This window comes from Schistocerca piceifrons, chromosome 7, assembly GCF_021461385.2.
Source record: "Schistocerca piceifrons isolate TAMUIC-IGC-003096 chromosome 7, iqSchPice1.1, whole genome shotgun sequence".
Taxonomy (NCBI): Eukaryota; Metazoa; Arthropoda; class Insecta; order Orthoptera; family Acrididae; genus Schistocerca; species Schistocerca piceifrons.
In genome coordinates this window covers 484,615,572-484,640,769 of record NC_060144.1, presented here as the reverse complement: position 1 = coordinate 484,640,769, position 25,198 = coordinate 484,615,572, and the positions used below count along the sequence as shown (strand labels likewise).

Here is a 25,198-nt window from a genome sequence, read left to right as displayed (position 1 = left end):
CACGACAGTTATGTAATGTTGGCTGCATAGCTTCAGGCGACATTTCTCACCAGGCCCTCGTACTTGGCGGCAGACACTACTTTCTAGACATCTTTACGCACTCACTGCGAGCTCAGAAATGAGAAGAGCGACGTGATGCTAACTGGGGTTATACTAGAGACCCAACACATCTGTGCAAAGCTTTATCGGATTTTCATAGTCGTTTCCATTTCGCGACCGATCGGACCTTACTTTTGGAATAACCCTCGTATATTTTCTATTATAGTTTCAACTCATATACAAATAACATAATATGGTTTCTCAACTACATTATATGTAGACAGTTTCTCCAGCAAATGTAAACAATATTTATGGGAGTAGACAACATTCAAAGATTTATTTGATTACTGTAGCTGTCCGTAAGTATTTTTGATTCATTTTTAAAATGTGTATATTGTGTAAATAAAAGACAGATAATATAAACACTTTTATTATTTCATTACACTTAAAATATCTGTAACTGACATGAAAACAATATTATAAGTGATAAATACAATATTCACAGCAAAGAAATGTCACTGTTTTTAGCAAAGATTTTTAATAATGATATAAGAATATGAAGCAGTCAAGGACACAGTTCAGCTTGTTTTGTTGATACTCTTAAATGAGGCATTTCAGCACAGAGAATAGCTAGTGCTTCATTATCAATGTTCATACAGTAATCAAGTTTAAGCTCTCTAAGGTTCATCAAATGTTGAGGAAAAACTTGCAAGGGAAGACTTGCAACATTAATTGCATCAAGGATCAGTTCTCTAAGTTCAGTCAGAACTATAAGACGTGTTAAGCTTTTCTCTGTTAGTTTGCAGAAACCAAGATTGAGGTACTTCAATTTACTACACTTTAAAACAAAGTCCACAGCGACATCTGTAAGTTCTGTGCAATAATACAAATCTAAATCTTCCAGGTTCTTGCATTTGTGTAGATTCCTCATTGCATCATCACTAATACGTGTTGAATATCTGAGAGCCAATCTCAAGAGATTTGGGCAGTTACTACAAATAGTGTTAACCAGAGTGTCATTTATTTCTGCATAATTGTTTAGTTCAAGTTCTTGTAAATGACTCAATGCCTTTTCTTCAAAAATATCTGACATCACATCTGTTCTTACACCACGAGGAATTTTTATGCTCAGGGCCTTCAAGTTTTTCAGTGTTTTTATGATACCAAAATTGTGTGACTCAATGTAGCAATATTTGCTGTCTTCTAACTGCAGTTTTTCCAGCCTGTCCTTACAAATGTCAAGGAGAGGAATCACACACCTGCCATCTTGAGTGAGTGGGCTAATGCTTAAACTCAGTAGCTTGTTCTTCTTTTTCTCTAAGAAATATTCTAGTTCAGTAAAACTGCACACAACATAACGCATGTGTAAATGCTGTAACGCTGGGCAGCCCTCTGCTAAATACTTCAGTGCAATGGGTTTGTCTGATCTGCCTATAAGATAAATGTCATTCAGGTACTCCCATTGGCCCACAAGTTCTGCCAATTCTTCTCTTACTAGCGCAGATCCTGGGATAGTAATTTCCTCCAGTTTTGGACATTCTGAAACAAGATTCTTGAATGCTTCATAAGGTAACTCAAGCTGAGGCACACAGAAGTCTAATTTACGCAAATCTTTGCAGAATTCTGCTAATCTGTTAAGAACTTCTCCTGATGATCTAAACCAGATACAAAAACACTGCAATTTTGGAACTTTTTTTAACAGTGACACAACATATTGAATGGATGCACTTCCCTCTACACTTAAACAGCTGTTCTTCCACAGTACATCATTTGAACACACTTCAGACCAACGACTGCAAACAAATTGAACATTAAGTGCTATATCTTCAACAGAAAGATAAAAAAAGATCTGCAACAAAATTTCATTTGGAAGATCGTTTATGCTAAGTGGAGGATCATCCATCAGATTCAATGACCTGAAAAACAGAAATTATCTAATTTTAAAGAGCACTGACATACACAGCAAAAACTTGGACTGCCAATAGATAATTAAAGTTTGGGCTTTTTTACAATAATTATGAAGGGATGTAAGAACAAAAAGTACACAAATGCAGTTTAAGCAAAAATTACAACAATTAATTAAATAACTCTATGCGTGGATTAAGCATGGGAGATTTAATCTAAACATACTGAAACACGCTAAAAACACAAAATCTCTATGTGAACTATGGGCCATATATTACAGCAGCCAGAGCATGGTACTTACAGTTTTCAAGATAGTTTAAAACCATAAGCCCATGCAGACACACTTTGAATTTAACAAACTAGATGGCATTCAATATTAACATATGCTTATGTACAACGAATATTGCCTGGTTGTCTACAAACAGCAGACAACTAGTCTGATTGAATAGTTTGAAACTTCCTTACCACCTTCATTGAGACTGGAGGAAAACACCAGAATGTGTAACCTCAAAGTAGGCCGCAGAATCTGCTCAATCTAGTATTTAAAATAAACTGTTAAAATATGGTAGCCCAATACTAGGCACTCTGTAGCATTATACTATTTTTTTAAACCTGTATGTCCCTTTGAGTACAAAATTTCACTTTGCCAGAGAATATTTGGAAGTTCAGCATTTCAGCTTACATTTTGCTGACTTCAACATTGGTCCCCGAATTTCCAATGAGAATCTGGGCATTAACTTATATGCCACTGACAACATTAGACACTACTAATATTTCTTAGGATTTTAGCTGAGGATCTGCTACATTATTTCTTACAGTAAAGCATGGTCCTTATGGTAGCCAAGTGTGTTTCTACTAACTTCAGTCTATTTGCACTTTTACAATTTGCCTTCACCTTCTACAGCTTCGTACTTTTGCTGGTGTAATAGTGTAACAGTGATTTCTACATCTCTTGCTATTCTTCTTAATAGCCTACTGGTTTTTGTAGAGCTCAGTAAACTATTTGCCTGAACTCGAGTTACAATTCACCAACAGATTTATGACAAATATTTCTATCTCCAGTTTCAGACATAACCTGTGCAAACTAAGGGGAATTTTACGTAACCTGTAGACTGCTATGTTTATTTTTGTTGCCATTTCTTTCTTGATTACCACTGATGCTATGACTGAATCACAATTGCACATCACTATACCGTGAATCTACATTGGCAAGCTGAAACTTTATGACAACTGTCCATCGCTAAATTCAAAGTTGCCTGGTGGCATTGTAGGGATGCGATATGGTAAGGAAAGTGTATAAGTGAAGAATAGATGAACAGAGAATCATTATAGTGATGATTAAGACTGCAGGTAGGGATATCCACTGATGTAAAAGGCTTTGACAAAGGGCACATGATCTGGTATCTGGGACCGATTATCTCAACAGGAGAAACTGGCAGCATTTATGTGTGTAACTGTCATGAGCCTCCACAGAAAAATATTGAAGGACAGTAAAACTATGTGTAGGCCACAAGTTGTTGGACATCCACACCTAATCACTAATCTGGAGATCAAATGCTTGCTCCCATCTGTAAAGTAGGATAGATGGCAATATGTGGCAGATCTATTGACAGAGTACAATGCTGGTGCAGGTACAAGTGTTTTGCAACATACCATTCAGTGCACATTGCTGAACATGGGACTCTAGCACATGACTCCCACTTGTTCTCATGTTGACCCAAAGACACCATCAGTTACAATTACAGTGAGCATAGAATGATCAATATTTGACCACAGATCAATGAAAATTGATCACCTGATCGGATATATCATGTTTCTTGCTATAACAAGTCAGTGGTCTTGCCCAGATATGCTGTCAGCCAGGTGAATGGTTACTTGGAACAGGAACTGCACTTTGAATGCAGGCCAGTGGGGGCAGTATTATGCTATGGGGGATATTCACCTGGGCTTCCATGGTACCTACGGTAGTAATTGAAGACTCTGTCACAGTTGTAGACAGCGTATTTTTACTGTGGAACACACACATTCCTTCATGCCCAATGTCTTCCCTGAAGGAGAAGCACGACAGTGAACCTCAATATCTTGGCCATCAAATCCACCAGATCTGATCTCAATAGAACCCATCAGGGTGCTATCAGGTGCCAGCTCTGTGGCCACTAATCACTGGTCTGTAATTTACAAGAATTGCGTGACATTTGCACACTTTTGCTACCATCCATGTACCTCCAGAAATTACGAAGAACTTATTGAATAAGTGCCATGCAGAATAGCACTTGTATTGTGTTCCAAAAGTGAGCCAACACTCTTATCAAGCATGTGGTCATCATGTTTTGGCTGATTAGTGTTTAGGATGAAATTTATTGTCCCCAATGAAGCCAAAGATATCTGGGTACGACAGTGAATGAACTCTGTCATATTTAGCTTTAAAGCTAAGGAAAGCTAAGCTAAGCTGGCATAGAGATTATCATCAATATGTTACACCCTCAGAGTCCTGATAACAGTGTGAAACAATCAGTGTTTTATGGTTACATACCGTTCCTGTGTATATCTAATTTTCGGCTATAGAATCACTTTTTGGGTATCAAATACACAAAATATTGGTATCATTTCCAAACTACAGGAAAGGGCGATTCAAAAAAAGGCTCACTATACAAAAGGCTCATTGTATAGATATGTTTATAGACTCTGGTGAGGTGATTCTATTTGTGACATGTCACATGCTGGAACACAGTAACACTTTCATAGTGACAAGAAACATTAATAATTATTTCCATTAAGATCTGTATCCACAGTCACTAACCACTTTTGAAGAAAAATTTAAAAGAGCGTCTACTTGGGAATAAAATGGCATGATAAACATCCCAATTAGGTTAAACAAATAACTAAAACTGAAATATTAAAAATACCTATTTTTGGTTGCAATAAGACCTGCAGCCACCAAAAATTATCTCAACAATTAGTCTGCCAAACTGATTGGCATTAGATGGATTAAAATACACCTTTATTTTCATATACATAGTCCAGTACTTTCTTTCAATTATTTGTTACATCATTACTATTCAAGATGCACTTGCTATCCTGTTTTTAGTTCTACTATTGTCCGATTTGATGAATACTTTAACTCCAATCCAGGTATGCCCATTCTGATGGGTTACTCTGCACAACTACTGCACCCTACATCCATCTGAAATTGCTTACTACATTCAACTCTTGGCCTCCCTCCCTCCCTCCCTCCAGGTATGAAAATGCAGGCACTGTTGATAATTAGCGAGTCTGATATGAAGAGAGGTGTGGATGGAGCCATCAGACAGTTGGAGGTGAACGTGCAAGAAGGTGGCACATTGAGCTGAGGAGGACCATGTCACCTTCCAGGAATTTCTTACCACCAACTTCCTTTCCCGGAATACGAACTTCTCAGAAGAAGCAAGAACAGCCATCCATAACCTCAAGACAGACCCTGATTTAATTCTCTGCCCTGCAGACAAAGGCTCCATAACTGTTGTCATGAATCACAGTGACTACCAGACAGAAGGCACCCACCTACAAGCTCTGCCATTGCAACCCCACACAAGGTGTCCAACATACACTGCAGTCCTACTCAAATCCTTAAGCCTGTCCCAAACACTTACCCTTGAATCTATCTCCTACCTCATCCCAACAATCCCACTCCCTCCCTCCTTCTACAAACTTCCCAAAATCAATACATATACATACATGTTCTGCAAACAACCATATGCTGCATGGGTGAGGCTACTTTATACCACTATTTGTCATTTACTTTCCAATTCCACTTGCAAATAGAGTGAGAAAAAAATTACTGTCCATATGCCTTCATATGAGCCCTAACTTCTCTTATCTTAACAGTCTGTATGTGAAATGTACATTGGTGACAGCAGAATCATTCTTCAGTCAACTCCAAATGCTGGGTCTCTAAATTTTCTCAAGAGTTTTACATGAAAAGGATCACCTTCTTTCCTCCAGGGTATGATGTATCATGCAGCGTAACTTGCTGTGACAGTGCGAGAGAGAGAGAGAGAGAGAGAGAGAGAGAGAGAGAGAGATATTGTTTATTACTCTGTGGCGGTCAGTGCTCACATAATTATTCTTAGTAGATAGAGCTTTTGTTCTTCTTAAGAGTAAAAAATTTTAGGAGAGGGGAGCCATTCTTGTGATGTAAAAATCGACGCCATTGCGAGTTTTTGATTCACATTGTAAAATATAAGTGTATATGGAAGGAAATCAGTTTACAGAACAATAAAATATTGTTCATTTCAAGAAGGTACGTGTTATTATACACCCAGCGATATACTTCTATTGTGATTTACTAATAAACACCAGCTTGAGAACAGTTCCGACGGGAGCGTTCAGTTCTAGTGAAATAGTTCAATGTTTTCTTCGGAAAAGAAGTCACTTCATGGATCATTCAAATCCACAATAGTACCTGGACATTTCTCAGAACTGAAAGCAATCTGATTGCTATGCAACAGAGCCCCAAAGAATATTTCTCCGTACTTTGGTTACCACTTTCAGCTCAACACAGTATCTGCAAAATCTGGAGCAGATTTCTACAACAGCGGAAGCGTGTAGTCGCTATCAGTTTCACACATCGCCCTGTGTATGCTGTATGTATTTACCCACAACAGTGAACATACAAAAAAAATTTTTCTTTTTTTTCGAAGGAGACTTTATATAAGGGGTTCTCACTTAAGTTCATCAAGCATCTCGCGTGTTCATCGAAACTAGAGGTAACAAACTTAGCAGCCCGTCTCTAAATTGCTTTGCTGTCTTCCTTTAATCCGATTTGGTGGTGATATCAAACATTCGATCAGTACTCAAAAATGAGTCACACTAGTGTTCTATATGCAGTCTCCTTTATAGATAAACCACACTTTCCTAAAATTTTCCCACTACATAAAAGTTGACCTCACCTTCCTTACTGCCATCCTTGCAAGCTCATCCCATTTCATATCGCTTTGCAACATTACATATTGATGCTTAATCGAGGGGACTGTGTCGACCAGCAAACTGCTATCACTATATTTGAACATTACTAGACTGTTTTTTTGTACTTATCTGCACTGAATTATGTTTTTCTACATTTAGAGCAAGCTGCCATTCATCACATCAACTAGAAATTTTGTCTAGATCATCTTGTATCATCCTAAAATCACACAGTGAAGACACCTTCCCATACACTACAGCATCACCAGGAAACAGTCATAAACTGCTGCTGAACCTGTCCTGTAAGTCCAACAATCCTGGACACCACATTGTAGCTCTTTACAGTATTCCCACTGAAATAAGCCAAACTCTTGATATGTACAAACATCCAACAATACCTGCAGTGTGACAACTGTCACCCCTTCCACACCAAAAAATTACTCCTATATAGCCTGGCCACCTGTGTTCTCTTTCCCAGAATGCCGATGGTCTCTGAAAAACCTTCAAAGACAGGCAGTGTCCCCCAAGCATAGTCCACAAACAGATTTCCCATCTTCGCCACGGCTTCGATTAATTATCTATCATCATACCTGGAAATCAGTGACATCCTACCTACAGTTCTTCCCACACCTCCTACGTTGTATTCTACTGCCTACCCAGCCTACAACATATCCCAATCCATACACAACATACCCCAATCCATACCCAACCACTAGCTAAAGGGGTCATTCCCTGTAGAAAATCCAGACCTGCCCAATTCATTCAGCAAGCGCATCCTACTCCTATCACAGGCTATCAGTAACAGGGCTACCTGTGAAAGCAGCCATGTCATACCACCTCCACTGCAATTTCTCCACAACATTTTATGTGGGCATGACCATCAGCCAACTGTCCACCAGCATGACTGGCCACTGCCAAACTGTGGTCCAGAGCTGAGTCTACCACCTGTTGGGTTTTGTTTTGCTTTTAGGGCGCAAAAAACAACTGGGGTCATATGCGTCCAATTCAAAACTATAGAACACGAAGAGGAGTTAAAAAACGACTATATGTCAGTCCCAATTGACATAAGAGAAGACGCCTAAAACAGGCCTGTGGAAACAGGGCTAAAAAAGACACCATACAGAAACGGAGGTCCAAAACTAAAAATTAAATGGCCTTCGCCATATTGCTTTGGCAGATAAAAAGTAAAATGCAGTGGATAGCCCATGTGTCATTTGCTAAAACGGCCAATAACTCAAGACAGCAAACCCAAATGGGAATGTGAACGGTTAAAAAATGGGCATTCCGTCATGAAGTGGAAAAAGAGATAAAACTTGGCCACAATGTATACGAAGTGGTGGGGTAGCGCCAATTGTCAAATGACGATGGCTAAAAAGGCAGTGCCCAATATGCAGCCTAGTCAAAATGACTTCCTCCCAGTGTCTACCTCTTAGTGATGGTGCGTGCCACTAAGCATAAAAGTATCAAGTTCAATGGCTGCTTCAGATCCCATCCCACCTGGAACCCTTCCATCTGCACGAACTTTTCTGAACTACGGAGATGAGAGATACCCTTGTGAAACATCCTTCATTACAGTAATCCTCCTGTCCTCGAATCTCCACTAACCCACTGCACCCACACTCTCCACCCATCAGTTTCCTCTTTCTCTGTCCTGTCACCCACTCCCAAGCCACTCCATAAAATTGTCATTGTGCTCAGTATGAACTCACTGGCTCCAGTGGCCACATGTTGCACTGCTATGATGTGTACTTGTTGCTTCTTCCTCCCACATTCCTATCCCACACACTTGCTGCCTTCCTCTGAGCTGTCATCCAGCCACCTTGCCACCTGCTTCCCACTTCTTTTCTCCTTCCTCCAAACCCACCCAACAAAACTTGAGATCAGAAATGAGTTCTGTATACTCACTTTAAACTCGCCAGTGGGTCTTACAGGTCTCCGGACTCTGTCATCTCCATCACTCGTCATTTAACTTAAACCTCGTCACTTGTATCTGTTGTCAGGTTCAAGTGGAGTACACCAGTGTAGAAAGGAAAGTGGGTACATGAGTTCGCAAGTATAACTCAGCACTCATGGCATTACTGTTACATACTAAACTATTGGGCATGACAATTATTATACACCAATACACTGATCATTTAGCAGTGAATATTGTTCTGTTTATACATACATTTTTGTGTGTGTGTGTGTGTGTGTGTGTGTGTGTGTGTGTGTGTGTGTGTGTGTGTGTGTGTGTGTGTTATCTTCATAAACCAAACTTGCATCCTGCCATGCCACACAGACAGACATTTAAATCCAATATCAGTTTGAAGAAAGCCACAACAAGTAATGGATATTAATTAACGGCAAGCATATCCACAGCCATTTCTTATGGAACCTAAAGCCTATTTTACTGTTTTGAAACTTCCTGGCAGATTATAACTGTTGCTGGACCGGAAATCGAAACTGGGATCCTTGCCTTTCATGCAAAAGTTCTCTATTACCTGGGCTATCCAAGCATGACTTGCAATCAAACCTCACAACTTTGCTTCAGCTAGTACCCATCTCCTAATATCAAATTTCACAGAAGTTCTCTTGCATTTGATGTGAGACTAGCACTCCCAAAGAAAGAATATTGGGGAGACACGCATTTGTGCCTGGAGAGCTTAGTTGATCAGTACTTGCCCATGAAAGGCAAAGCACCCAGGTTCAAGACTGGTGTGTCACATAGCTTTAACCTGCCTGGAAGTTTCAGATCATCTCAAACTCAACTGCACAATCAAAACTCATTCTGGACATTTTACTGATACCTCCTATTCCCCCTGTAACTGAAAATACCAAATGGCTTCCCTTAGCATTGTATCCTAAAAGCATAATTATATGGACAGTTCCCACACAAAAAACATCAATCAGTTAATTGTACTGTAGATACACATTACTAAAAAAGATAGAATTAGTATGTTTAGTGGTCAATAAATACAGTTGTTCATTAGTTTTGCGTTTTATTTTGTACTTCTATGAAAATAATAAAAGGTTGATCATTTTCGTTTTCACAGCTGTCTCCAGAAACCGTTTTCCTTGAACTGAGCAACTAAACCTATCAGAGAAGCAGCGTGTAATGAGAGGAATGGGGTACCGTAAATACTTTGCACAGCTCAGGTACCTTATTCAGGGGAGTTAATCTAACACTACTGCTAGTAGCATAGTAGCAGCTTTCAGTCAAAGGAACTTCAACTATTCAGAAATAGCAGTAATTCACTATATGCTTGAAAACAGCAGACCACCGCCATTGCACTCTAAGCAATATTTGGAAATTTCTAACTTCCATGGTATTAATACAATACTGACAAGATCTGGCTAGAAAACAAGCAAAACAATGAGTAACAGAAAGGCCCCTCCCTCACTTACCCTCTCCCCCATCTCTCTAAATCTTGTTTACATGACTGTCCAATCCAGAATGTGGTGAGTGGTTATTTTTAATAACCTTTTGATAAATAGATGGAAAAAATAGAAGCATAAAAAATAAGTATAAAATATGTATGTATTGGATTAATATGCACAACTTAACATAAACAGTAATTATCAATACTTCAATTTCAGCTCAGCTGGATTCTAAAAATTGAATCTTTGGTTTAAAGTCTAGCACAATACAAATTCTTGACTGGATAAAGGGGTGGAAGGAGTGAGCAAACTCTTACATTGGAATTATAGGGAATGAATACTTTAAACAAAACTAGATCGCAAAAACTTGTACAGAACACAAATGCTTGTCACATCAGTCAGTATTGCAAGAATTTGGTATCTGGAACCTTAATAACCTTTCAGGAAGGGTATAAAATATACAACATATCAACACACCTACAAGTATACATACATTCGTCTAATAAAAGAAGAGAGGTGAATGACTGCTAAGTATGTTGTTAAACCATTGACTTATTGGTAAATTTTTCAATCAGCATAGACCAGTTTCACAGAAAGGAAAACCTGGATGCCAGTTACTGTTTAAAAGTGATAGTAATGTAGAGAATTTCAATTGTCGTCCTCTCTCAGCATATTATGACACTCAAGAAGCTGCGACATTACCAACAGCAAATATTAGGCTATATATGGCTAACTGACACCAGCTGTATATCTCATTTCTTTCAGCATCACACTAAAGCTGGTTATGGATACAGTATGTTATTTCTTCTTCCCGTATTACATTTATGAATGTTACCACTATTTTTGAAATGTTATTGATTGTAGACAACAAACTTCATAAGGGGCTAAATTTATCATATGAATGTTGCCATTACGCCTAACTGTTAGAAGAGTCATCTACAATAAGTTTTAGAGCGGACACCACACAGAATAAAAATTCCCACAACAGCTTTCAAAACTATTAGTTCCTTCACAAGGGAGGAGAGAGGAATTGGTTAGGTAAGGTTAAAAAGGATGAGCAGATCACTGAGACCTCAAGAAGAGACAGACCCACCTGTTGCACAGATGAGGAGAGTAAGCTGAAGTTAGAGGTCTAAGAGAGAGGAGGTGAACAAAGACAGTACACTGGTACACACTGTGCCAGCTTCAATCAGTGAGACTAGCATGCAAAGATGGATTTGAGGAAGACAAATGAATAGGGCAATTACACACTAGAAGAAAAAGCTATAGTAATAACAATAATGAGAATGAGAGGAGTGAGGAGAAGGAAGATAATAAGTGAAAGCAATAAAAGAAATGAGACAAAATAAATAAAAATTTATTAACAAAAAGGTGAAAAAAGGGCAGGGGTAATATATTAACAAAAGTTAAGTCCAAGAAGGAGTTGGGATGCAAGAATGCATTGGAGGGAAAGTTCCCCTCTCTGGATTTCAGGGACACTAGTATTGGGTGAAAGAATCACACCATGTGGTGTAGAAGGCACCCAAGTCCTTTGTGTTATGCTGGAAGGCACTTCCAGCAACTTGGTGATGGGTGTCCGCAAGGTGTACAGTTCCTCTATGCCCATTCATGTGCTCAGCAAGTTTAGTGGTGCTTGTTTGTATAAAAATACTGTGCAGTGGCTATGGGCAAGGTGACAAACAACATGCACAGTTTGGCAAGTTGTTCTACCTTTGATATTACCAGATTTACCAGCAGTGAGGCTGGAGTACGTGGTAGTGGGTGGCTACATGGAGCAAATTTACAGCGGGACTTTGGATAGGAATAATGGCTTTGGAATGCCATAAAATTTGACTAGGACGTTAGAGAAATCAGGAGGCCAATAGGTGGTCACAGTTGGATAGTGGATGATGCGAGGAGGATACCAACGAGACAGTATGATATTTCAAGGTTTGACTTAAGAAAGTCGTAGCATTGAAGAGGCAATGTGTTGAGGAATTTAGGGCCTGAGTGATACTGCAAGGAGAATTGGGCAGGGTTTAGAGTTTCTTGGAAGTGAGTGCTAAACTACTGCCCCAGACATTTTCTGTTGTCTATTGTTGTTGTCCACTACTGCTACCACCCCATGGCGCACTAGTACATTTTTATTTTTTTCAAAATCGGAATACAGACACCATTCAGTTCCACATCCTTGAACAATGGCCAGTTACACTCAAGTTTTGAAAAGAAAACATATTACTTCATATCTCTATATTCCGGAGGTAAAATAGTCCCCCATTCAGATCTCCAGGAGGGGACTACTCAAGAGGACGATGTTATCAGGAGAAAGAAAACTGGCATCCTACGGATCGGAGCGTGGAATGTCAGATCCCTTAATCGGGCAGGTAGGTTAGAAAATTTAAAAAGGGAAATGGATAGGTTAAAGATAAATATAGTGGGAATTAGTGAAGTTCGGTGGCAGGAGGAACAAGACTTCTGGAAAGGTGAATACAGGGTTATAAATACAAAATCAAACAGGGGTAATGCAGGAGTAGGTTTAATAATAAATAAAAAAAATAAGAGTGCGGCTAAGCTACTACAAACAGCATAGAGAACGCATTATTGTGGTCAAGATAGACACGAAGCCCACACCTACTATAGTAGTACAAGTTTATATGCGAACTAGATCTGCAGATGAAGAAATTGATGAAATGTATGATAAGATAAAAAATTATTCAGGTAGTGAAGGGAGATGAAAATTTAATAGTCATGGGTGACTGGAATTCGGGAGTAGGAAAAGGGAGAGAAGGAAACATAGTAGGTGAATATGGATTGGTGGGAAGAAATGAAAGAGGAAGCCGTCTGGCAGAATTTTGCACAGAGCATAAATTAATCATAGCTAACACTTGGTTCAAGAATCATGAAAGAAGGTTGTATACGTGGAAGAACCCTGGAGATACTAGAAGGTATCAGATAGATTATATAATGGTAAGACAGAGATTTAGGAACCAGGTTTTAAACTGTAAGACATTTCCAGGGGCGGATGTGGACTCTGACTACAATCTATTGGTTACGAACTATAGATTAAAACTGAAGAAACTGCAAAAAGGTGGGAATTTAAGGAGATGGGACCTGGATAAACTGACTAGATCAGAGGTTGTACAGAGTTTCAGGGTGAGCATAAGGAAACAATTGATAGGAATGGGGGAAAGAAATGCAGTAGAAGAAGAATGGGTAGCTCTGAGGGATGAAATACTGAAGGCAGCAGAAGATCAAGTAGGTAAAAAGATGAGGGCTAGTAGAAATCCTTGGGTAACAGAAGAAATATTGAATTTAATTGATGAAAGGAGAAAATACAAAAATGCAGTAAATGAAGCAGGCAAAAAAGAATACAAACGTCTCAAAAATGTGATAGACAGGAAGTGCAAAATGGCTAAGCAGGGATGGCTACAGGACAAATGTAAGGATGTAGAGGCTTATCTCACTAGGGTTAAGATAGATACTGCCTACAGGAAAATTAAAGAGACCTTTGGAGATAAGAGAACCACTTGTATGAACATAAAGAGCTCAGATGGAAACCCAGTTCTAAGTAAAGAAGGGAAAACAGAAAGGTGGAAGGAGTATATAGAGGGTCTATACAAGGGTGATGTACTTGAGGACAATAGTATGGAAATGGAAGAGAATGTAGATGAAGATGAAATGGGAGATACGATACTGCGTGAAGAATTTGACAGAGCACTGAAAGACCTGAGTCGAAACAAGGCCCCAGGAGCAGACAACACTCCATTAGAACTACTGACGGCCTTAGGAGAGCCAGTCCTGACAAAACTCTACCATCTGGTGAGCAAGATGTATGAGACAGGCGAAATACCCTCAGACCTCAAGAAGAATATAGTAATTCCAATCCCAAAGAAAGCAGGTGTTGACAGATGTGAAAATTTATGAACTATCAGTTTAATAAGTCACAGCTGAAAAATACTAACATGAATTCTTTACAGATGAATGGAAAAACTTGTAGAAGCCAACCTCGGGGAAGATCAATTTGGATTCCGTAGGAAAGTTGGAACATGTGAGGCAATACTGACCCTACGACTTATCTTAGAAGAAAGATTAAGGAAAGGCAAACCTACATTTCTAGCATTTGTAGACTTAGAGAAAGCTTTTACAATGTTAACTGGAATACTCTCTTTCAAATTCTAAAGGTGGCAGGGGTAAAATACAGGGAGCAAAAGGCTATTTACAATTTGTACAGAAAGCAAATGGCAGTTATAAGAGTCGAGGGGCATGAAAGGGAAGCAGTGGTTGGGAAGGGAGTGAGACAGGGCTGTAGCCTCTCCCCGATGTTATTAAATCTGTATATTGAGCAAGCAGTAAAGGAAACAAAAGAAAAATTAGGAGTAGGTATTAAAATCCATGGAGAAGAAATAAAAACTTTGAGGTTTGCCAATGACATTGTAATTCTGTCAGAGACAGCAAAGTACTTGGAAGAGCAGTTGAATGGAAAGGACAGAGTCTTGAAAGAGGATATAAGATGAACAGCAACAAAAGCAAAACGTGGATAATGGAATGTAGTCAAATTAAGTCAGGTGATGCTGAGGGAATTAGATTAGGAAATGAGACACTTAAAGTAGTAAATGAGTTTTGCTATTTGGGGAGCAAAATAACTGACTATGGTCGTAGTAGGGAGGACATAAAATGTAGACTGGCAATGGCAAGGAAAGCGTTTCTGAAGAAGAGAAATTTTTTAACGTGAAGTATAGATTTAAGTGTCAGGAAGTCGTTTTTGAAAGTATTTGTATGGAATGTAGCCATGTATGGAAGTGAAACATGGACGATAAATAGTTTGGACAAAAGGAGAATACAAGCTTTCGAAATGTAGTGCTACAGAAGAATACTGAAGATTAGATGGGTAGATCACATAACTAATGAGGAGGTATTGAACAGAATTGGGGAGAAGAGGAGTTTGTGCCACAACTTGACAAGAAGAAGGGATCGGTTGGTTGGACATGTTGTAAGGCATCAAGGGATCACAAATTTGGCATTGGAGGACAGTGTGGAGGGTAAAAAATCGTAGAGGGAGACCAAGAGATGAATACATTAAGCAGATTCAGAAGGATGTAGGTTGCAGTAAGTACTGGGAGATGATGAAGCTTGCACCGGATAGGGTAGCATGGAGAGCTGCATCAAACCAGTCTCAGGACTGAAGACCACAACAACAACAACACAACAACATGCAGTAACAGGCAAAAACGGAATTTTACTTCCGTCAGTAGCAAACAAGGACGTGAGCTGTGCCTTCACTGAAGCTATGAACATGATATTATGGGTTTCCCCACTGAGCACTGCATGAAAGCCTGAGATATTTTAATACATGTGAGTAGGAATTGGACCTCAGATAACTGTATTTGGCAATTCTCCTCCACAGACAAATGGCTTTCATTATTTCACAAAAATCAGACATGCGAAGAAAATCAATAAGTTTCTCTACTGATAAAATGCACAGCTTGTTCATGGGATGTCCGCTGCATCTGCCTACACAATCTTCAGAACAGGTTGGCAGCAGTTCATAAGTTCTTACATGACAGGCTCTTACCACAAATGTTGCAATATGTAGACAATACCATCTATTCCAGGAACAAAAGACTCGGCATTTTAAGTTCTGTCAACAGGTACTTCATCTATTTAATCTTCACATATAAAAACTGATACAGAACCTTATAGCTAGTGAGAAAATGAGACTGCATTAACCTGACCTTAAGACTGTCTTTGGTGAAAACTCTAATGTAATGAAGTAATAAGCCCAGTCGGTTTCTGTGCCCTACCAAATGGATCCTTAGTTGGCAGGTAGGGAAGGCCCTGCAGTTCTGCAGGGTAGATGGGAAATAAAATACCATGCACAGACCAACACAGAAATCAAAATCCAAAGGAGGCTGTCGCCAGTTTGAGTGGCCTTTGGTCAGTGTCTGTTTCCGAGCTTAGAGGCAGCTGAGAAAAACCTCTAGGGCTAATAACCATGGTTGTAAACCAGTGGCTACAACAGTAAGAGACATTCAAAAATAATATTACCAATCATGGAAGAGTGTGATGTGAAACGAATTTATGACATTCTTATTTTTTAAAAAACAAATCAATTGCTGGATATGACACTCTTCCTTGAACCTTCTCTATTCTTTCCATTAACATTTCTGTCCCCAAGTGACAATACCCAAGATTTTTGTAAACAATCCTTCAAAAAAAGATTTACATTTTCTGAACATTTGTACAATGGATCTTAGCTTTCCACACAACTAGTGATACTTGGTGATTCTACCAAGTTTCTGTGGACAGTAATATCTAATATCTGTTCATCAAGACCATTTATAATGACTTAAAGTTGTCAGCCATCATAAATTACATTATACACTCTTAAGAAAAAAAAAAAAAAAAAAAAATAAGTACCACGAAGGAATTATCCCAATGGAGAGGAAATTGATGGATGTGACAGACATGTACAAGCAAACAAATGATTAAAATTTCAGAAAAATCGGATGATTTACTCAAGAGAAATAACTTCATAAATTGTGCAAGTCAATAACACATTGGTCCATGTTTGGCCCTTATGCAAGCAGTTACCTGGCTTGGTTTGCATTGATACAGTTGTTGGATGTCATCCTGAGGAATGTGGTGCAAAATTCTCACTGAAGTGTTAGATCTTCAGAATCCTGAGCTGGTTGGAGAGCCATGCCCATAATGTTCCAAATATTCTCAACTGGGGACAGATCTGGCAACCTTGCTGGCCATGGCAGGGTCTACCAAGCACAAAGACAAGCAGTAGAAACTCTCACCGTGTGTGGGTGGGCATTACCTTGCTGAAATGTACGGTCATGATGGCTTGCCATGAAGGCCAACAAAATAGGGCACAGAATATCTTTGATGTACTGCTATACTGTAAGGGTGCAATGACAACCAAAGTGATCATGCTATGAAATGAAATTGCACATCAGACCATCACTCCTGGTTGTCAGACCTTGTGGTGGTCAACAGTCAGGTTGGTATTCCACCACTTGCCTGAAGACACATCTTCGATGGTCATCAGGACTCAATTTGAAATGGGACTCATCACTAAAGACAATTCTACTCAAGTCCATGAGAGTCCTAGTCAAATGTGCCCGGCGCCACTGTTGGCTTGTTGGTGTACAGAAGTCAACAGTAGTGAGCTCTGGTACCACTCTGTGAGCCGCCTACCAATGGTCCTCATGATCTTTGAAGCACAAGCTGGCCATCAGATTCACGATTTCGGGACTCGAGTACCTCTCTCACGATCGCTCAGATGTCAATTTCTGTCATTTCTCTGGGTCAACCGTATCCTTCTTGAGTCTGTTTTCAGCCATGGTTCATGCATTCCTGCCAACATCATTGAACAGTAGCATCACTCCTAATCAAATACCAGTAACTTGTTTCTTTGTCCCCTACTACATGTCCTCTCTCAAATGTTGACATCTGCATATATTGTTCAGGTGGCTGTCTGCGAGGCCTAGTTACTTTGCATAGAACACAGAATGAAAATCGCAAAGATTGTATACTATGGAATTGGCATGTCTCCTCTTTACTACCCTTGTCAGCTGCATGCTGAAAGTGTATAACTTCGCATTTTCCGTCAATGCCTCTATGAATATCGGTTTGTAACAAACCTGTGTGTAACCTCTTCATAGTGTGTCATTTTTTTTTATCTTGTGTGTATTTGCTTTCATTGACAACCAATGACTCTGTAAGTCGTTCTGCAGTTCACAACTATTACCCATAATTGTCGCATCTCTAAATACAACAATCGTTGCCTGTGAGGTCTCAGAGAAATATTAGTTACTGCCCAATCACATTTCCTTCAAGTGCAGTAATGGAACGATCTGATCGCAACATAAATATCATAAGGAATAAAGATAACATCTCAATGAATATCTTAGGTACTAAGTAGAAAACAGACATAAACAAGCCAGTCTTGTTTATGTGCCTATCAACAATTTAGTGCCTCAACTATTAGGGGAGTTGTTACCTCTTACGCCTCCAATTATTTCCTTTTCACAGCTTACGTATTTGGTTCTATGGGCTTTGAAATCCTCAATCCAGTCCTGAGTTTTTCCATCACTGAAGCTCTCACCATCCTCACTGGAAATCACATAAAATACTAGATCTTCCCAGTCACTTGAGTTTAGCAACATTCACTGAAGTGTAATTTCTTATTTCTGTCTAAAAAAGCTTTAGATAATTAAGTTACTCTGTGTACTTTCATTAACTGATGTCATATGGAATAATATTCTGGGGCAATACCACACATATACACAAAGTATTTATTGTTCAGAAACCTGCTGCAAGTAAGTCCATTCTTGAACTTCACGTAGAAAACAGTTTAAAAAAGACGCACAGCACAATGAGGCGACAGAATCACAGATTCTCAATGTTAGGCGAAAACTGTAAATATTCAGAAGTAAATAATGGTGAAAACCTGTAGCTAAGGAAACGCGTCTATCACAGCAAGATAGATACGTTGGTAGAATGACTGTTTGTACAGAGTGGAGACAATAGGTCTGCAAATTGTGGAAGGCTCAATAATAGAGCAGAAGAGACAAAACATTTGTTACAAACTAATAACAATATGTTTCAGTGCTGACTAAGATTAATTTACATTCAATTTTTACATTAAAATGGGTTAATTCAAATAATGTCCATCAGATTAACAAAAAAGCCACGCATTGATGGGAACCCTGAAACTGGAACCAAGAAGCAACACGTCTGCACCCGTTTAAACAATAAACTGCGTGCTAAAGCCATTAACTTAAACCGCACATGAAACATTTTACTAATTAACACAATAAATGGGGCACCGAGATTTTACGAATGTAAGATACACCACAGTGTGCTATGTGCTACGTCTGGAAATGACGGGAGTTCACAATGATATAGTAGACATAACCTCAATGAACAAGAACACTACATTGCAAGTGAGATAACAATTCAAGTAGCGAGATGACACTATGCATTGTCAAAACAAAATGTAAATCGTATTTCCAGTGTTGAGATGCCTGTATGAGCGTGTACCGAAAGCCAATAAATTAAAAAACGGTATGTTAAAACTATTAAAGATGGTATTCAGCAATATTTTCACTGCATTTACAAAATAGTCTACTTTGTGCTGCAATACGAAAAACTGAATACATTACATGTTACAAGCACCAATGTTTATAAATAAGCATATCTGTGCAAGAGATCTACATTTCTAACATGTACAGGCACTTCAAAAAATACTTTTTTGACAACACAGTTCAAGGCGCGGCGCAGATATTCTCGTCTGCCCAAAGCGATCCCGGCACACTATAAACAGGAGAGAGGCACAAAACTCTATGTCATACAAAATATGCCTGCTTATAAACACAAATAAACCTTCATATCGTTATTCACTATGGTTTTTAAAAGATAAGTACGAAACTTAAGGCCCGTACCTGCGTGAGATATCCACTGGAAAATCGACACTACTTTCAGTGTACCATACAATCATTCAGTATCAATACATCCTTTACTAAACGTGCTTATGGACTGACAAGTTACATACACACCCCCAAATTAGCGCACAACATCCAACTGCCCTACATTATATGTACAAATTGTACCATATTGTGACTTCTTGGATCAATAAAATACAGCTGACATCCAGCAAGTAACATCTCATGCGCCGCGAAAGATGGTGATAAAGATAATTACAGACAGTACACAGATATATATACGGGGCCCCACATATTCAATAGCATTGTCAAACTATCAATATATTGACCATCTGAGGTCGCTTATGGATGAATTGTCAATAGTATAAATAATGATAAACAGCATTGATGGACCTCAAAATATTCTAATTATTGTCAATCCATACTTAACGTGTGAGGTCAAATCTTGACGATTTAACAATTCCATTGATATGTTGAAAGAGCTTCAGAAACCTGCCACGCGGCGTAGTGAGCACTGTTTATTATTTTTTTTTTTTTTTCAATTCACCGTTGTGTGTATCATACCTCAAATTCAATTTTAAGAAGTTTTTTAATACAAAAGAATTTTAATAGGCGAATGCAAGGAAAACATTGCATGTGCCACTTTAGTACTGTTAACAGAGGATTCTGTATTTCAGTGCTTGCTTCATTAATTTGAAAATATAGTACAGATCGTTGTGGTACATAGCAGATTTGAAAAACGCTCCCATTTCGTAAAATACGTCATATATCTGCAGTGACTAGTAACAGGTCTGCGAAATAATGTCTGTTTCACCAAATGATCACAAACCATAAAAAAAGTTTTACGTTAATTGTCTCCACAGGTCTGTACCAGGCACATATAATTACTTCACAGGTTTCCATAGAATTTTACTAATTGTACTTTCTTATATTACAGAACTAAACTAGAGCATTAGAGTAACCTGTCTATCGCGCAATTTCTTGTCGAATGCGATTGCCTCTCTCATTGACGTATTTTGCTTCTCTATTTTATCTCGTATCAAGACTACTACTTGTCGTACGAAGCAGAGCTCATCGTAAAATAATTTATGATCTTTTGGGTCCATAATTCTGATTTCAGTCAGCAAATTAACATGTGAGCAGTCGCTGGTTTTTTCAACCAATCTCGGACCCATTTCCTCATTCTCGCTGTTTTCTGTTGGTTGCAAGCGATAGCTAATATAACTGCAGTACACGCTTTCTTTTGGGTATTCGACATCCTAACCTTGCAAAATTGCGTTATCAACTGACAATTTTTGTCACTGTTATTGACAGTGTGATATTATACTGAAGATTTGAGAAACTAATACTGTCAATAAATATTGAACATGTGCAGTCTCCTCAGTCTGTGGAGCTCAATTAGCCTCTCTGGACCTCGCTCTGATCAACGTTTGTGACAACATGGTTTGTACCTTGTAGGACAATAAAATATATTTGTATGGAATAGTACGGCCTGTCAGTTGTTATTATACCTAACTACTATCACGAGAGCCGTACGTCCTACAAAGCAATCACGGTCTTCTTGTTTCAATACACACGTGTTAAAATCGCGTTTCAGTAATTGCTTACATCAACAAAGCACTTATTTTTTATATAATCTTGAAATGCTTACTTTAAATTACGTGAAAATGTAATTCTGAGAACAACATTTCTTTAATTACCTCAAATGAGGCGCTTAGGCGCCACACACTGGGCAACAGGCTGCAGGGTAAAATCGAGATACAGTATCTCGCCTTCCCGTGCATCTGTCACCAGCCTGCAGCCTGGTGTCCAGTGTGCGCCTCATCGTTCTTGTTCACCTGAAGATGGGCTTATAATCGCCCGAAAGCTATCATTATTATTAATACAGGGTGTTACAAAAAGGTATGGCCAAACTTTCAGGAAACATTCCTCACACACAAAGAAAGAAAATATGTTATGTGGACATGTGTCCGGAAGCGCTTACTTTCCACGTTAGAGCTCATTTTATTACTTCTCTTCAAATCACATTAATCATAAAGTGGAAACACACAGCAACAGAACGTACCAGCGTGACTTCAAACACTTTGTTACAGGAAATGTTCAAAATGTCCTCCGTTGGCGAGGATACATGCATCCACCCTCCGTCGCATGGAATCCCTGATGCGCTGATGCAGCCCTGGAGAATGGCGTATTGTATCACAGCCGTCCACAATACGAGCACGAAGAGTCTCTACATTTGGTGCCGGGGTTACGTAGACAAGAGCTTTCAAATGCCCCCATAAATGAAAGTCAAGAAGGTTGAGGTCAGGAGAGTGTGGAGGCCATGGAATTGGTCCGCCTCTACCAATCCATCGGTCACTGAATCTGTTGTTGAGAAGTGTACGAACACTTCGACTGAAATGTACAGGAGCTCCATAGTGCATGTTGTGTCGTACTTGTAAAGGCATATGTTCTAGCAGCACAGGTAGAGTATACAGTATGAAATCATGATAACGTACTCCATTGAACGTAGGTGGAAGAACATGGGGCCCAATCAAGACATCACCAACAATGCCTGCCCTTAACGTTCACAGAAAATCTGCGTTGATGACGTGATTGCACAATTGCGTACGGATTCTCGTCAGCCCACACATGTTGATTGTGAAAATTTACAGTTTGATCACGTTGGAATGAAGCCTCATCCGTAAAGAGAAAATTTGCACTGAAATGAGGATTGACACATTGTTGGATGAACCATTCGCAGAAGTGTACCCGTGGAGGCCAATCAGCTGCTGATAGTGCCTGCACACGCTGTACATGGTATGGAAACAACTGGTTCTCCCGTAGCACTCTCCACACAGTGGCGTGGTCAACGTTACCTTGTACAGCAACAACGTCTCTGTCACTGACATTAGGGTTATCGTCAACTGCACAAAGAGTTGCCTCGTCCATTGCAGGTGTCCTCGTCGTTCTAGGTCTTCCCCAGTCGCGAGTCATAGGCTGGAATGTTCCGTGCTCCCTAAGACGTCGATCAATTGCTTCGAACGTCTTCCTGTCGGGACACCTTCGTTCTGGAAATCTGTCTCGATACAAACGTACCACGCCACGGCTATTTCCCCGTGCTAATCCATACATCTAATGGGCATCTGCCAACTCCGAATTTGTAAACATTGCACTGACTGCAAAACCACGTTTGTGATGAACACTAACCTGTTGATCCTACGTACTGATGTGCTTGATGCTAGTACTGTAGAGCAATGAGTCGCATGTCAACTTTACCTTCGTTCAATTGGGCCAACTGGCGGTGAATCGAGGAAGTACAGTCCATACTGACGAAACTAAAATGAGCTCTAACATGGAAATTAAGCGTTTCCAGACACATGTCCACATAACATCTTTTCTTTATTTGTGTGTGAGGAATGTTTCCTAAAATTTGGCGGTACCGTTTTGTAACACCCTGCATATCGTAATGACTTGCCACTCTATATTGATGAAGATGTAAATTTAGTTATTTTTGCTGATGATACAAGTATAGTAATCACACCCAACAAACAAGATTTAGCTGAGGAAATGGTAGATAATGTCTCTCAGAAAACTATTAAGTTGGGGTTGGGTTGTTTTGGGGAAGGAGACCAGTCAGCGAGGTCATCGGTCTCGCCCGATTAAGGAAGGACGGGGAAGGAAGTCGGCCGTGCCCTTTGAAAGGAACCATCCCGGCATTTGCCTAGAGTGATTTAGGGAAATCACGGAAAACCTAAATCAGGATGGCCGGACGTGAGATTGAACCGTCGTCCTCTCGAATGCGAGTCCAGTGTTTAACCACTGCGCCACCTCGCTTGGTAACTATTAAGTGCTTCTCTGTAAATGGACTCTTACTAAATTTTGAGAAAACACAGTATATACACTTTTGTACAGTAAATGGTGTAATACAATCGATAAATATACGCTTTGTACAGAAACCTGTTGCTAAGGCACAATATTCAAAATTTCTGAGTGATGAGAAATTAAATTGTAAGAAACACATTGATGATCTGCTGAAATGTTTAGGTTCAGCTGCTGGCTGGTGTGGCCGTGCAGTTCTAGGCGCTTCAGTCTGGAACTGCGTGACCACTACAGTCGCAGGTTCGAATCCTGCCTCGGGTATGGATGTGTATGATGTCCTTAGGTTAGTTAGGTTTAAGTAGTTCTAAGTTCTAGGGGACTGATGACCACAGATGTTAAGTCCCTTAGTGCTCAGAGCCATTTGAGTCATTTTTAGGTTCAGCTACTTGTGCCATCAGGGTTATTACAAATTTTGATGGTAAATCAGTAACTCAGCCTACTATGCCTATTTTCATTCACTCCTTTCATATGGCATCGTATTTGGGGGTAATTCTTTAGTAAGAGGAAAGTATTCGTTCCACATTAGCATGTAACAAGAATAATAGCTGGAGCCCACCAAAGATCAACTTGCAGATATTTATTTAAAGAACTCAGCATATTCACAGTACCTCTGCAATACATATATTCATTTATGAACTTTATTAAAAGTAATGCACCCCAATTCAAAAATAGTAACGAAGTGCATAGCTATAATACTAGAAGAAGAATAGTCTCCACTATTCTGGGTTAAATCTGACTTTGACACAGAAAGGAGTGAATTATGCTGCCACAAAAATCTTTGGTCATTTGCAAAAACAACATTAAGAGTGTCATAGATAGCCACCGAGCATTTAAAAAGAAATTTTAAAAATTTCTCATTGACAACCTCTTCTACTCAATAGATGAATTTTTAGATATGAAGTAGCAATGGTAAAAAAAATATATAAATTTTTGGATATGAAGCAGGAAAAAATGTATTTTTAAGGAAAACTTTTGTTAGATTGAACATTTCACATGATTACAAGATGTTGTATTCACGATCTATAGAATAAGTATTGAAGATGAATAATTAAATATATAAATCCTTTCAGACTGAAGTGGTTTATTATCTGATTGTAGTATGGTGAGTTGCAGATGCCCTGTCAACCAAATGTTATGATTCTAGATACATGAAGAGTCGAATTTTGCAAAGTGGAGAGCTCCTGCCACTTTTTAAGTGATGGATCACTAGTTCCTCCATGAACACTAGATATGGAGCACTTTTCAAACTTAAAACTCGGAAATTACGTGTTGCATCAACGATTTTTGAATATTAGTTCATAAAAATTCATAGAAGTAGTCAACTTGGAACATAATACTTTTTTGCACTCCTGAAAAATAGAATTTCCGATGTTTGAAGTGATAGTTTCTGTCAGTTCCTTCAAATACTTTTATTATTATTGTAATCGTTGATATTTCAGTACTACAATTTCAAGAAGTTGTGGTGTATGTATTTGCCTCCATAACAAATGTCACAAACGCATACCTGTTATGAAGTAGTCTATGAAGTTCCTTTTGATTCGACAATTATGGAACTTCCACAGTTTTAAACTTACTACACAGTAATCTCTATTTCTTTAGAAGTTTCTTTAGATTGTATACCACGGACGGCCTCTCTGATCATGAACTGCTCTACTGGGTACATA

General features: G+C 39.1%; 1 protein-coding gene across 3 annotated transcripts; it reads right to left on the bottom strand.

Annotated features, from left to right (window-relative positions):
- Nucleotides 1-453: 453 nt before the first annotated feature.
- Nucleotides 454-20,084, bottom strand: LOC124805188 (F-box/LRR-repeat protein fbxl-1-like). 3 transcript variants are annotated; one of them, XM_047265684.1, is made up of 3 exons: nt 19,674-20,084; nt 18,230-18,342; nt 454-1,578 (listed from the first exon to the last, which is right to left on the bottom strand). In XM_047265684.1, the coding sequence occupies exons 1-3, from the start codon at nt 19,727-19,729 to the stop codon at nt 605-607; spliced, it is 1,143 nt and encodes a 380-aa protein (XP_047121640.1). In that variant the 5' UTR covers nt 19,730-20,084; the 3' UTR covers nt 454-604. The 3 variants fall into 3 exon arrangements, with proteins under 3 accessions (XP_047121640.1, XP_047121639.1, XP_047121637.1); XM_047265683.1 differs by having other exon boundaries at nt 454-1,955; nt 19,674-19,688; XM_047265681.1 differs by lacking the exon at nt 18,230-18,342 and having other exon boundaries at nt 454-1,955; nt 19,674-20,083.
- Nucleotides 20,085-25,198: the final 5,114 nt, after the last annotated feature.